Source organism: Diadema antillarum, unplaced genomic scaffold (assembly GCF_040938485.1).
Source record: "Diadema antillarum isolate AM-2024a unplaced genomic scaffold, OU_Dant_1.0 seq00000384_RagTag, whole genome shotgun sequence".
Taxonomy (NCBI): domain Eukaryota; kingdom Metazoa; phylum Echinodermata; class Echinoidea; order Diadematoida; family Diadematidae; genus Diadema; species Diadema antillarum.
Window position 1 is genome coordinate 219,069 of NW_027271382.1, and position 15,537 is coordinate 234,605.

General features: G+C 39.0%; 1 protein-coding gene across 1 annotated transcript in view; it reads right to left on the reverse strand.

Annotated features, from left to right (window-relative positions):
• Positions 1–1,784: 1,784 nt before the first annotated feature.
• LOC139731752 (uncharacterized) overlaps positions 1,785–15,537 on the reverse strand; it is a 116,687-nt gene continuing 102,934 nt past the window's right edge. Inside the window, exons 12-14 of the mRNA XM_071642634.1 lie at positions 6,597–6,899; positions 3,580–3,702; positions 1,785–2,706 (exon numbers count right to left, since the gene is read on the reverse strand). Of these exons, the coding sequence (XP_071498735.1) occupies positions 2,702–2,706; positions 3,580–3,702; positions 6,597–6,899 (431 nt within the window). The 3' untranslated portion in view covers positions 1,785–2,701. The remainder of the gene's footprint in view (positions 2,707–3,579; positions 3,703–6,596; positions 6,900–15,537) is intronic.

The following is a 15,537-nucleotide window of genomic DNA, read 5'->3' on the forward strand; positions in this document are numbered from 1 at the left end:
CACAGAGAAAACTTTCTCCGGGTAGGTTTTCACGAATGGGGTATGTCCATTGATGCGACTACCCCACCCACCGGCCAGCGCCGCCTACTATTCTTGGTTGTACCCATCTACCTTCGCTATCACTGGTGTCAACTATAACACATAGGGATCAGTGGTTATAATCCATGCACGTGATTGGCGTGTGGCGTGTCAATCATTGTCTGTCTGCAATATTGAGAATTCGTATTGAGTGTATCTAAGCAATGTTACCGCGGCTGCGTTCTAATAGAAGGGCTGTCGGTTATTATCCTAGCTGGCTGGAGTAGAACTTGGCAAAAGTCACCAAGACAACGTCCGAGCAACATTTTGCGGGCACCGTTTCAACAGGCAGGGTAAAAAAAAGAAGAAAAAAAAAAGATTTCTCGGACACTACCCGGACGTTGTCACGGTAATTCTAGTTTGAAAGGCTTTGTTTAAATAAAACGGGCTAAGGGTTTAAAGTAAGTAATCGGGCCCCAATTTTGTCTTTGATAAATAATTACGCTCAATATTACTCACATATATGCATTACTCCTACAGCAGTAATCAGTACAGTGATTATTTATGAGTAAAGAGTCAATATGATTATATGATTGATATGTGTAATGGTGTTTGATGGAGTTTGCAATAAGATTTTGATTTCTTTAATACGATAATGTTTGATTGTAAACTGTATATATAAAAACAATAGTAGTTATAATTCAGTGTCATATATTGTGACATTTTGATGACAGAACATGAGTTTGCGCTTAGCACAGATCACACAGTTGTGCATACTGCTGTAATGCAAGACGTCGCAACCAAACCACTTACGCCCTGGGTAATTTCACAGAATGTCATCATTGCTATATATATTATTAAGTTATTACATATATTAAGTTATTACATTTACTTTTTGGTAATATCTAAATATATTTTATAAACATCAAATTGAATATATATATATATATATATATATATATATATATATATATATATAAATGTGTGTGTGTGTGTGTGTTGTATGTGTCCATATGTATACAATGCATGCATATTATGTATATAATGTATTTGTAGATATACATTAACATACATGACTGAAACCAATATACATATTTTATGTTTAAATGAAGGCAAAGTAAGATCAACATACTTCGGAAGAATGATAAAGGAATTGAATTTATGTTTTCATATGTATTGTTTATGATACACGTATACGTTTCTGTTGATGAGATGATGTTAGATTGTATTTTTGGTAAGTAAAATAATTGATTTGTGCAAAGGTAATATTTCAAAAGATCGATATCATCATTTTATACATATATATATATATATATATATATATATATATATATACATATATATATATATACATAATATTCATACATCACGGCACATTATGCCATCTAGACAATTGTAATGTGCGTTTTCTTGGTAGATCCTGATGAAACCGTGACAGTACGAAAAGCTTGATGAAATGAAAAAAAAAATAGAATAGAGAGCAACATTCCCCTCAAATTTGATTTCTTCCACATAATAAATTATGCTCCTCAATGAGACGTTTCGGTCAGGATCGATCTCTCGCATTAAATATTATAAGTATTATATATAAGCATATATATATATATATATATATATATATATACACTATTTATCAGATGCCTCTCACATTCGTTGGTTGTTTACTTATAACATAGTCACCAACTTACATACACAGCTTTTGCTACCATAACACATGCAGTCTTCAGCGCAAGAACAGATACAAGCGATATATTGAAGGTCTTGATCGTTTATTATGCATAATCTTTCCTTGATATAGATTAGTTCGGACCATATATAATGCAGGCATATTTTAATGAGAACATAGAGAATAACCATTGGTAGGGATATGGAAATCTAATTGCATTTATTTTGATCTACACAGGTACACCCACACTTTATGAAAGTGTTTTTATGTTCCAAGTAACATTTCATTACATTGTCAGAAGATATGTATTAACTTGGGATTGTGACATTGTTTCTATTTTTACGTGCGATTAGCTAAGAACAGAAACAAGATTTGAAATGTTAAGGATTGAAACTTATATTGGAAAGAAAGATTACATGGAGGCTACATCACGTAATTACATTATACATGTACCTTGTTTTGAATACTGCAGAAAGAACTACCGAAATGCATCTTGCGATAAAATATTTAAAATCACGCCCGCCTACGATAAATCCATTTCGGTATTTCAATCTCGTAGTTATAAATCACTATTATTCATTTCCTTCTTATGTACAAAGGTTAAACAGAGAGACACGCGATATATTGTGCAACCCAACTGAGTCATTATTCTTTTCTCCCAGATGGTATCTTACATAATTATCATCCACTAGTACACTTTACCAAATATGCTGATCAAAATGTTTCATACTTTGTCGGTATTCTGGTATAAGAGTCATGACGTGACATGGGAATACCTTGGAATGTGTCTGTGTGTTCCATATGAACACACCAGTAACTACGAAGCTAGCACTCAGTTATGTACGTGAATCTCGCTGTAGACGATGGTACATTAATGACTGAACAAGGTAAATCTACAATAAATGTCAGCGTAAGTGTATGATGAACGTGATCACTGGACCGAGTCCGGTAGCGCCTCATAGCTGATTTCTCCGATCCAACCATGAGGGCGTTTGGGTCGTTGAATTTTCAGCACGATTAATCTGGATGAAACACAGAGGACATAGTCGGTGAGAACTTTAGTTTTAAATCATGGACTACCGAGGTCAACCAAGGCTAAAGTGAAAATACAGTTCATTCTCATGGCAACGAATAATGTTCATTGAATCTTCATTGATCTACAGGACCTCTTAAGCTTTCCGGTCTAAAACTGTAACGTAATCTAGGTTGTACATCTTCGTTAGCTTCACTATACTTCATGATGAAACTTAACTGCAGGTATGTTATGATTATGTCATGTACTAAGTACCTAATTATTTCCAGCCGACTACTCAACGGATTCCTAGCGAAATACTGAGGGAACGCTATATAAAATCGTTGGGAAGCAAGTAAAAATTATTGCAAATAAAGAGTGACAAATTTCACTGGAAATCATAAAGAAAACTTAAGTTAAAAAAATACACGTAAATTTTCGATAACTTCTTTAAATCGAAACATCAGTCAGGGTTTATTTGTTTAGTTATTAAGCTCAATACTCGCACATTGTTAAAGGTTTTATTTTGATTTCGGTATTGATGAATATTCGCATCATTGAGATATTTTTAAATGGACTTCATCAGTATGATTATGTGCATCACAATTTCTTCTGTTTTTACTGATACAATGTTGACTGTACGTTTTTGGTTGTTTGCATCTTTCTTTCTTTTAAATGCAAGGACCCTTTAAAAATCATCCCTAACTGTCATTGTGACTGTACATGGCTGATAGGGTAATCTTTCCTATAAGTGAAGAATTGATATATAGAATGAAAACGGAATCTTTAAAACTTTGCTTTGTGTATAGGTACAAGAATGACTGCGTAAACAAGAAAGAGAGAGAGAGAGAGAAAAAAAAATCAATGTCCTTGTGCCACTTACTTTGACAATTTTGTCTCGAGCATGACACTATCTTGCCGCTTGAAGGTTGGGTCATCTCGTAGGATTGCGATCGGCCTTTGCCGAACTCCATGCAGAAGTACGTCTTGCGACCACATCCAAGTTCTGCAAAAGAATCGCGTAGAAAACAGAAAGATCTTTGCGTCTCGCCCCTATTAAGTTTCTGCGTGTGAGAACCTTATGGATTCTCTGGAAATATACAATGAAATGGAGTGGTTTGTTCCCAAAAATACAACTCAGAATGATATTCATTTATCACTTTCTGAATAACCTTTGAACCTTTGAACAAATAGTGCACTTTAACCTCGAAAACAAACTCAAATTTATTTGCATCATACCTTTTAATGATATTCACCTGAAAATGGATACGTAGTATTTTTTTTGGGGGGTTCTGAAAAGGAGTTTGAATGAAGTTTGAATAAGTTTCACTTATTGTAGTTTTATATCAAATCAAAATATCAAAATGCCAAAACAGCTGCCGTTAAAGTTCATGAGAAGAAATAATCTCAGGAGGCCTTGAACTATTTACAATACAGCATACGGCAGAAAATGTGTGCTCAAATTACCAACAGTCACTACACTCTACACTCTAGGAGTAATACAAGTATGTTCGACTTTGCGCCTTTACGTGTGACAAGAGGCAATATTGTTGTACCTTTCAGACCAGTGAGTACCTTTAAAGGTGCACCTTAGCACCTTTCTGGTCTGAAACGTGCAAAATTCCACGCGTAAAGGAATGATTTCACGGAGCACGCGAACGATTAGCGAAGGGCGTGAATGGCCAAATCCAGCATTCGTATGTTAGTCTGCAAAAGATCGCTAAACGAACGCGGAGGTTCGGAAGCGTCGTCAATAGTTCGCGGATGTCGTTTTTCCTTCAGCGAGAATTAAAAAAAAGGCATTTTTTGCAAATCTTTTCCGCACACTTGTTCGTGATTTGCTGTTGATTCGTTCTCGAAAGTGTCTTTAAAGCCTCGTCATATGCGCACGACCTTCGCAAGACATGCGAGATGTTCGCAAAATCTTCGTAAAACCCTTAACAGACCCAGAAACTTTGGAGAATGTCTCGCGGAATATGCGAAATTTTTTCCGATCATTTTACGACGTAACCGCAAACTGTTCGCGTACCTTTTGAGACATTCTCTCAAACGTTTAGCGCATGCATTTAGGGCATGCATGACCTCTTTAAAGCTCTACGTTTTCTACTAATTAAAATCGTAGTGGTAGGACATCCACACATCAAACCATTATTGACAACTATATAACAAAAAAAAAATAAAGGCCAGCGAAGAGAACAAATGTTTGATATACAAAAAAAAAAAAAAAACAGAACACACTTAGACTTAAAATGCAAAATTACATTTGAAACTAGAGATTATGTGTGGGAAAAACTGTAAAAAAAAAGATCAGATGATTTACTAGTGGAGGTAAGTCCCCAGAAAAACTGTGGACACACACACAACAGAGAAATGTCTGGAAAAAGAAAGGAGAAATAATACAGGAAAGGGAAAACTTCGACTCAAGACAGCTATCATCTCTCCCTGGAAACGTTTCTACCATGATGACTAAAAAAAAAATTGCGTTGTTCGCATTTCCGCCGCGTGTTCTTAGGGATTTAGTGTATGTAACATGCTGTACTTTAGCAATGGTACACACAACATTCGCACATAGGTCGTAAGAACTTCGCACAAATTGCGCAAGAATGATTTTCAGCTTCGTTGTCGGAAAACACATTCGGAGAAAAACTTTTCCGAATGTTCGATTTTGCCATTTGCGTCCTTCGCAAATTGTTCGTGTGCTCCATGAGTGTGCACCCTAAAAGTGAACAGGTGAAATTAGTTTTCTCACAGTGTCTGGCTACGGAAATTGACAGTATATTAAGCCATTCTGATAATCGTACATTGAGTCCAACACGAAGAAGGGAAGTGCAAGGTTTTCCTGGAAAACGTGACTGATCGACTCAAAAAGTTTGATGTATATGTGTAAACGCAATATATTGTCCGATGGTCGAAGAGCAAATCAAAGTATGACTAAACGGCTACACGGCCGTATGGCAAGCCGTTTTAACATTTAATCCTATTTCTTGATATCAAGAATTCGACTTCTTGATATCAAGAAATATGATTAAATGTTAAAACGGCTTGCCATACGGCCGATTTAACTGTGCACGAGAAGGATTTGCTAGGAACGCGAATGTAAAAACATATCCAGCATTCTGAAAAGTTTTTCTTCGTGTTCCGACAATGAAGCCTAAAACCATTCTTGTGCAGATTGTGCGAAAATCTCGCGACTAGTAATGTACGGACGTCGTGTGTACCATTGCTAAAGTACACGGCCAGTCACAGTCATACACGAAGAACTTACAGTTGTATACGAAGAACTCCAATAATCGTGGAAGAAATGTTTCCGAAAAGAGTTTATAGCTGTCTTGTATAGTTTAACAACGATACACATGACAATCACACGTGCGTCGTGAGACGTTCACGAGTGTTTGGCGGCTCCGTAGGTGTTCTTCGTGTACGTGATTGGCTATACTTACGGTACACACGACATTCGCACATACGTCGTGAGAACTTCCCACAAACTGCGCAGAAATGGTTTTCGCTATCAGAACAGGTACGTTCGGAGAAAAATGTTGGATTTGTCATTCGCGTTCTTCGCAAATCGATTGCGTGCTCCGTGAAATTAGCCCTTAACACATTCGGAGAAAAAAAAAAAACTTTCCAAATATTGGACTTTGCCATTTTTTCGACATTCGCAAATTGTTTTCAAATCGTTTGCGGGATTCGTGAAATCATCATCATTTCAAGGAATATTGTGAGTGTAAATACATCTCGGTGACAGTGAAAGGTAGTCTAATAACAATGACTGGATAAAAAAAAAACAACAACAACAACGACAACAACGCACACACACACACACACACACACACACACAACAAAAAAGAAACAAACAAGTACTGATAATTAGGTATTGTAATGATCGAATCAAGCTCTTACCTGCTACAGGGAATTCGAAGGAGACGCCGCGAATTGTCATATCTGATCCAGGTCTAAGGGGAGTCTTGGACTGCTTGATGGTCAAAACGTTATCTATGCGGTCGTACTCGGTTCCGCCTTGTTCTCTGTCGCTGGCGAAGACGGCCAGGTACCACTGCTGAGGGCCTTTTGGAATGCCCGAGTCTGCTGTAGATGACACGTGGAAATCCCCCCGCATTGTGCCTCTACCATTCTGGCCAACATTGCTGGCGCTAAACTGGCCCGACCGAACGCCAGTAAGTCTAACCGGCGCTGTGGTACTTCCTATTGAAAAGAAAGTGTAAAATGAAGTGTATCTTAGATCCTTTCAACATGATGATACTTACCTCAGATATGTCCACGGGAAAGCTTCGTAAAAGGAAAATAACAGAGCATTGTATCGTTTACTTTACAATGTTGGGTGGAATGATGCAAGAAGAAAGTTACAGAACGCATTTTGTACGATCTCACATCATGTAGTATGTAATGCATCGTTGAGTGCCATGTACAGATTTATGGAATTCATTGTTACTCTTCAGCAGATAAACCAATAAACTGAAAAAACCACATGATGCACAGACCGTGGGTGATGACATAGAAGGCTCACATATCATGTCAGTGATGAATATGATGAACGATGTAATCCCATTACAATACCACTTGCTTAACGATTGCACCTGTGTAGTATCTATGCATGCTTTCTTCTTTGGTTATGCGTGCTTTCTTCTTTGGTTGTGTTTCCTTGAGAGCCCAAGCACAATCATTCGAGCAGCAACTATTCACGTTGACAACAAAGGTGCGTACGGGCTGAGAAAATGTCCCCGAGAATCACGGTCTGTAAATCTCAGATTTTTATGTCAATGTCGGAGGAATGACCTATATCAATGATTTGTGCTCTGACTATATCATATCTACTTTTCGGAGACAATTGGAGGACATTATATACAACTTTGTGGTGTCATCTCTGGTGTGTGCCTGGAACTCATATCCGTGAACTGGTGCATCAGTCCCATCCATGGCAGCTGGTGTAAGAACCCACAGATACAAAAGTAACCCAGGAACTAAAACCTTCAAGTATAAATTACCGAAAGGTATTACAAATGACAGTATCTTGTATGCCCTTGTTCTCATAAAAACTGCCCACAAAACTGTACCTGAAGGGCTGAACGGAACTGACTTCTATCTTGGGGAACTAACGCAAGTGTACCCCAACCTGAACATCGAAATTTGCCGCCATTTTGTAGTCTCGAGGGTCTCAAGTGACAGCAATGAAGACCCTGACACATCGACCCTTCATGATGACTCTATTGAGAATGATCCCGAGGAGAACGCAGTCAATCAAAGTGAGGACAAGTAGCGCTCCGCGGAATCAATGCCAGCTTTGTGATCTACAGTGTGATGCCAATTAACGGATTTGTATGCGCTGCAAGTGCACCAATCAACGGGTAGACCAGCTTTCAATGGACTTGAAGAAAGTCCAACATGCCGTGGAAGCTCTACTTGCCACCCCACTATACTACAGCATCGCATCTCCCCCAATCATCCCAAAGCAGATCGAACATGCGCCAAACATCTTCACTGCACCCGCTAACTACAACTCGGCCTCAGCATCCTCAACCAGTGCCCGGACAACATCCACAATTACGCAACAACAACAGCAGCAACAACAACAGCAACAACCACAACTACTATCTCAACCAGCAACAACCAGCTCCATCACATTAATACCAACCACTGCATCCTTCCAGCCATCAGACACACCCACTTGCTCTACAAAGAGATGCCAGTGATCAACACCAATTCGGCCGACCTCTCGACCAATCAACGAGAATGGCGACATCACAAATTCCACCACCCGTGACCTTCAATACACAACATCGACATCCATACATGCCAAGCTGTGCTTCCGTCTTGCAAGCCCCACCCCCGATACGCGGTATGCCCCCACTGATGCCAAACTTTGGTCCGCCATTGAGTCACGGGAGCCCATACTACCTCATAGGATGCTAAAAGTGCGGTGAACCAAATCATCGTGCCTTGTCATGCAGACACACCTATCAGCTGCAATGTCGGAAATGTGCAAAATACGGCCATAAAGAAAAGTTCTGCCAATTCTAGGTCCTTGGCTAAGAAGAGAGCAGCCATTGAAGATAACGCTGACTCTGTACGCATTCCCATTCAGGATTTATGACGGAAAACAATTAATCTTAAAGATGATAATGATGATTTTACTGATGAGTATAGCAAATGTTATGCTAATCTCTCAAAGTGTAAGAGGTTAAAACTTGGTCACATAAATATACGTAGTTTATTTGACAAACTGGATGAAGTCCGATTTATGTTATCGAAAATTAAGCTCGATATCTTATGTATATCTGAAACATGGCTGCATAACAGAATACAAGATAATTTAATTCAAATCCCTGATTATACGGTAATAAGACAAGATAGACAAAATAATCGCGCGGAGGAGGTGTATGTATTTATACTCATACTTCACTCACTTTTATGAAAAGTTATGAGCTCTGTGATGATGCGCTTGAGGCTATTTGGATTGAGTTACCACAGGCTAAGTCTAATAAGTTGATTGTTGGTTGTCCTTATAGACCCCTAAATGCTGATAGTTTATATATAGATATTATATTTTATACATTAGAAAAGATCATAACGGAAGAAAAAGAACTCATAATTCTTGGGGATATGAATTATGATTATAAAAGAAATAGTGTAAATAGTGATATCAGTAACCCAATTAATGATATCGAGAATTTATTTATGATGACCCAACTTGTGAGTGAACCAACTAGGGTTGCTAAAACAAGTTGTGAATGTTTAGATCACATATTAACCTCTATCCCTGAATATCTTGATTTTTGTGGAGTGGCCAAGGTGTCCTTAAGTGATCATTATTTGATTTATACATGTGTGGTATCTCATAAAAAAGAGTATGGACATAATTTGATACATTTTCGTGATTATAGTAAGTTTGACTCTACTCATTTTATTGATGATTTAGAAAAGTGTAATATATTTCATTTTGAAAATGATATGGACGATACGATCGAAATGAAATGGAACAGATGGAAATCTGCATTCATGGACATTATGTAATAAGCATGTTCCGATTAAACAATGTAGACTAAAACGTAGACACAATCCATAGATGACACGAGATATTATCAAGTTGATTTATAGAAAAGATTTTTGAAAAAGAAGTCTGTTTCTGTCAAATCTCAAGAAGTATCGTCAGAGTATCCAACGGCGTAGCCAGGATTTCATCTTAGGGGGGGCGGTTAGTCTGCGAGGGAGCGAAGCGACCGAGCCCGAGCGAGCGGAGCGAGCGAGGGGGGGGGGGAGGGTGTGGGAGGGGGGTGTCCCCCCTCCCACGGTAAGAACTTTTTGCATTTTGATGTTGTAAATGGTGCAATTTGATGCATGTTTTTGCGCGTTTTATCGACATGAAACAGTCCCACTTGTTTAAGGTAGCAGTTTATTTTGATGTCGATTATTATTGAACAATTTGCCTGTAAAATTGTATAATTTAAATACACTTCTTGTATCAATTCTTTTCACTGAATCATGAACGCGACTGAACCCGAGCGAGCGGAGCGAGCGAGGGGGAGGGGAGGGTGTGGGAGGGGGGTGTCCCCCCTCCCACGGTGAGAACTTTTTGCATTTTGATGTTGCAAATAGTGCAATTTGATGCTTGTTTTTGCGCGTTTTATCGACGTGAAACAGTCCCACTTGTTTAAGGTAGCAGCATATTTTAGTGTAGATTATTATTGAACAATTTGCCTATAAAATGGTATCATTTAAATACACTTCTAGTATCAATTCTTTTCACTGAATATCATGAACGCGACTGAACGCGAGCGAACGGAGCGAACGAAGGGGGAGGGGAGGGTGTGGGAGGGGGTGTCCCCCCTCCCACGGTAAGAACTTTTTGCATTTTGATGTTGTAAATGGTTCAATTTGATGCATGTTTTTGCATGTTTTAACGAGTTGAAACAGTCCCACTTGTTTAAGGTTGCAGTATATCTTGATGTAGATTATCATTGAACAATTTGCCTGTAATATGGCATGATTTAAATACACTTCTTGTATTAATTTTTTCATGAATATCATGAACGCGACTGAACCCGAGCGAACGGAGCGAGCGAGGGGGAGGGGAGGGTGTGGGAGGGGGGTGTCCCCCCTCCCACGGTGAGAACTTTTTGCATTTTGATGTTGCAAATAGTGCAATTTGATGCTTGTTTTTGCGCGTTTTATCGACGTGAAACAGTCCCACTTGTTTAAGGTAGCAGTATATTTTAGTGTAGATTATTATTGAACAATTTGCCTATAAAATGGTATCATTTAAATACACTTTTAGTATCAATTCTTTTCACTGAATATCATGAACGCGACTGAACGCGAGCGAACGGAGCGAACGAAGGGGGAGGGGAGGGTGTGGGAGGGGGTGTCCCCCCTCCCACGGTAAGAACTTTTTGCATTTTGATGTTGTAAATGGTTCAATTTGATGCATGTTTTTGCATGTTTTAACGAGTTGAAACAGTCCCACTTGTTTAAGGTTGCAGTATATCTTGATGTAGATTATCATTGAACAATTTGCCTGTAATATGGCATGATTTAAATACACTTCTTGTATTAATTTTTTCATGAATATCATGAACGCGACTGAACCCGAGCGAGCGGAGCGAGCGAGGGGGAGGGGAGGGTGTGAGAGGGGGGTGTCCCCCCTCCCACGGTAAGAACTTTTTGCATTTTGATGTTGTAAATGGTGCAATTTGATGCATGTTTTTGCGCGTTTTATCGACGTGAAACAGTCCCACTTGTTTAAGGTAGCAGTTTATTTTGATGTCGATTATTATTGAACAATTTGCCTGTAAAATTGTATAATTTGAATACACTTCTTGTATCAATTCTTTTCACTGAATCATGAACGCGACTGAACCCGAGCGAGCGGAGCGAGCGAGGGGGAGGGGAGGGTGTGGGAGGGGGGTGTCCCCCCTCCCACGGTGAGAACTTTTTGCATTTTGATGTTGCAAATAGTGCAATTTGATGCTTGTTTTTGCGCGTTTTATCGACGTGAAACAGTCCCACTTGTTTAAGGTAGCAGTGTATTTTAGTGTAGATTATTATTGAACAATTTGCCTATAAAATGGTATCATTTAAATACACTTCTAGTATCAATTCTTTTCACTGAATATCATGAACGCGACTGAACGCGAGCGAACGGAGCGAACGAAGGGGGAGGGGAGGGTGTGGGAGGGGGTGTCCCCCCTCCCACGGTAAGAACTTTTTGCATTTTGATGTTGTAAATGGTTCAATTTGATGCATGTTTTTGCATGTTTTAACGAGTTGAAACAGTCCCACTTGTTTAAGGTTGCCGTATATCTTGATGTAGATTATCATTGAACAATTTGCCTGTAATATGGCATGATTTAAATACACTTGTTGTATTAATTTTTTCACTGAATATCATGAACGCGACTGAACCCGAGCGAACGGAGCGAGCGCGGGGGAGGGGAGGGTGTGGGAGGGGGTGTCCCCCCTCCCACGGTAAGAACTTTTTGCATGTTGATGTTGCAAATGGTGCAGTTTGATGCATGTTTTTGCGCGTTTTATCGACGTGAAACAGTCCCACTTGTTTAAGGTAGCAGTATATTTTGGTGTAGATTATTATTGAACAATTTGCCTATAAAATGGTATTATTTAAATACACTTCTAGTATTAATTCTTTTCACTGAATATCATGAACGCGACTGAACCCGAGCGAGCGGAGCGAGCGAAGGGGGAGGGGAGGGTGTGGGAGGGGGTGTCCCCCCTCCCACGGTAAGAACTTTTTGCATTTTGATGTTGCAAATGGTGCAATTTGATGCATGTTTTTGCGTGTTTTAACGAGTTGAAACAGTCCCACTTGTTTAAGGTTGCAGTATATCTTGATGTAGATTATCATTGAACAATTAGCCTGTAATATGGAATGATTTAAATACACTTCTTGTATTAATTTTTTTCTCTGAATATCATGAACGCGACTGAACCCGAACGAGCGGAGCGAGCGAGGGGGGAGGGGAAGGTGTGGGAGAACTTTTTGCATTTTGATGTTGCAAATGGTGCAATTTGATGCATGTTTTTGCGTGTTTTAACGAGTTGAAACAGTCCCACTTGTTTAAGGTTTCAGTATATTTTAGTGTAGATTATTATTGAACAATATGCCTATAAAATGGTATCATTTAAATAATCTTCTTGTATTAATTCTTACACTGAATATCATGAACGCTGTCTGTTCAGTAATCAAACAGAAAAAGCATGCACACGAGGGTGTAGATGATAGGGGCATATCCCCTCCCACACGAACGTGATTTTGCGTTTTCAGACCTGAAATTCAGCGATCTGGTGCAAATTTTTGGTGCAATACTTTTTCATCGAAGTGTTAAAATCACGGAATTTAGCTCTTATTCCGAATGTGCACCATCTGTGTGTATGTATAAAGTCTAGTGAGGTAGAGCTTAGGGGAAGGGGGATTTCCCCTCCCGCTCGCGGAGCTTTTGCGTTTTTAGAATTGAAATAAAGCGATCTGGGTATAGCCACAGTCTACTTCTATCCATGGCGGAAGGGGGGAGGGGCGGGCGAGCAGGGAGAAGGCGTGGGTGAGTGTTATCTCCACCCTTCCCTTCCGATGGAGCTTTTGCCTTTTTGAGGTTGAAATTGAGATATCTCGTATACGCATATTTGATGGAATCAACATTTGGGAAATCACACAAAAAAAATCCAACTGATGGGGAGGGGGGGGACTGAGGGAGGAAAGGGTCGATTAAAAGGGGAAACTCCCCTTATACATGAGGGAACCTTGAGTTTTCGGAATATAAGTGATAAGTCTTGTGCACTCAGAATTATTCATCATTTTTGTGCAAATCTAAAAAGTGTACTAAGCTAGGGAAAGAGGCACAGAGGGGGAGGGAAACCCCCTCCCAAGCACGAGAGATTTTGCATATTTTGAATTGAAATTCAACGATCTGGTGCACAATTTGAGTGAAATATTCAAAAAAATATCTTATTTGATGAAAGGTTGCAAAGGAGACCCGCTTCATGTGCATGCATACAGTATACACGCATTTTTTTTTTCCGCCTCCCAAATCCCCGGTCCAAATCTTAGGGGGGGGGGGCGACCGCCCCCATCGCCCCCCCCCCCCCCCCCCCCCGGCTACGCCAGTGACGTGAGTATCGACGAGTTACAAATAAGTTAACTGAAGAAATCAGATTGAGTAAGAAATTGTATTTTGATAATGTCACTCGAAAGTACTGCAAAAATAGTAAAGTGATATGGAAGGAATTGAATAGAATTCGAGGTGATAATAAGCATATGTCTACTATACCTGGGGAACTCGATGGTGATAAACTAAACAGTTTCTTTGTTAGTGTTGGTGAAACAATATCTAGATCTTTTAAATGGCATCACCCGCAGTGCATTCATTCTTTTAAGTTCGATAATATCGATTCAAACAGAATGCTCACATTATTATCGCATTTACCAACAGATAGTAGTATGGATGTGTTAGAAATAGATGCAAAGCTTCTGCAGATTGCTGCACCAGTGATTTATATGTCTCTTTGCAGTTTGTTTAATGAAAGCCTAACAACTGGTCAAGTACCTGTACATTGGAAGAAAGCAAGAACTACACCTGTTTACAAAGGCAAGGTTCGAAAAATGACCCTACCAATTACCGGCCAATCTCTGTAGTTTGCCACATATCTAAACTGTTGGAGAAAGAGGTGCAAAAACAGTTGTTGAAATATCTTCAGCGTAATGATCTAATCAATATTGATCAATTCGCTTTTCTTCCCAAACATTCAACCCAAACTTGTTTGCATCGTGTTGTAGATGACTGGTATGAAGCGTTTGATAACAATGAATGTGTAGTAGCTTGTTATCTTGATTTATCTAAATGTTTCGATAGTATTCATGTGAATATTTTGCTGACCAAGCTTAAATCGTATGGAGTTCAGGAATATGAGTATAAATGGTTTTCCAGTTATTTACATGATCGAGCTGTCCGAGCACATGGATCTTTATCAAAGTTCCGTGACATTAGAGTGGGTGTGCCCTTGGGTAGTATTCTAGGGCCCATTCTATCTTTGTTATTCATGAATGATGTAACTCAGTGTCTTAGATTTTCACAATGTAACATATATGCGGATGATGCGATTATTTATACCACTAGTAGGCCAGTTGATGAAGCATCCTCACGTCTGCAGTCAGATTTGAAAGATTTATATCTTTGGTATACTAGGAATAAGTTAAAGATCAATGTTGATAAAACTAAAGCAATGGTTTTGAGTATCTCCAAAAAATATGATCTTGATATCTTTATTAATGCAGAACGTATAGAGCAAGTTCACAGTATCAGGTATTTAGGTATTGAAATTGATGATAAGTTATCATGGAATAATCATGTACGACAGTTAACGAAGCAGCTAGGTTGTAAAATCTATCTATTACAGAAAAATGTGTAAGTTTGTCAATCAAAATGTGTTGAACTTTCTGTACCTCACACTGATACAACCTTGCATAGATTATGCTTCTTCTGTTTGGGACCATTGTACTTCTAAATCGTTGGATAATTTATTACGTCTGCAAAAGAGAGCAGCAAGAGTAGTGAAAAGCAATTATGATTATGTTAATAGTCATGGTGCTGATCTTATCAAAGAACTTAAATGGCAATCATTTGAGCATCGGCGAGATTATTTTTTGGCAACATTAATGTACAAATGTATATATGGAATAGCTCCCACTCGTATGGTTAATGAAATAGAAATGGTCTGTGACAGGCATTCTCATAACACTCGTTCAGCCGACTCACTCAATGTGGTAATTCCAAAACCAAATCTTGCATGTTTTAAGAAGTGTTTTCATTTCTCA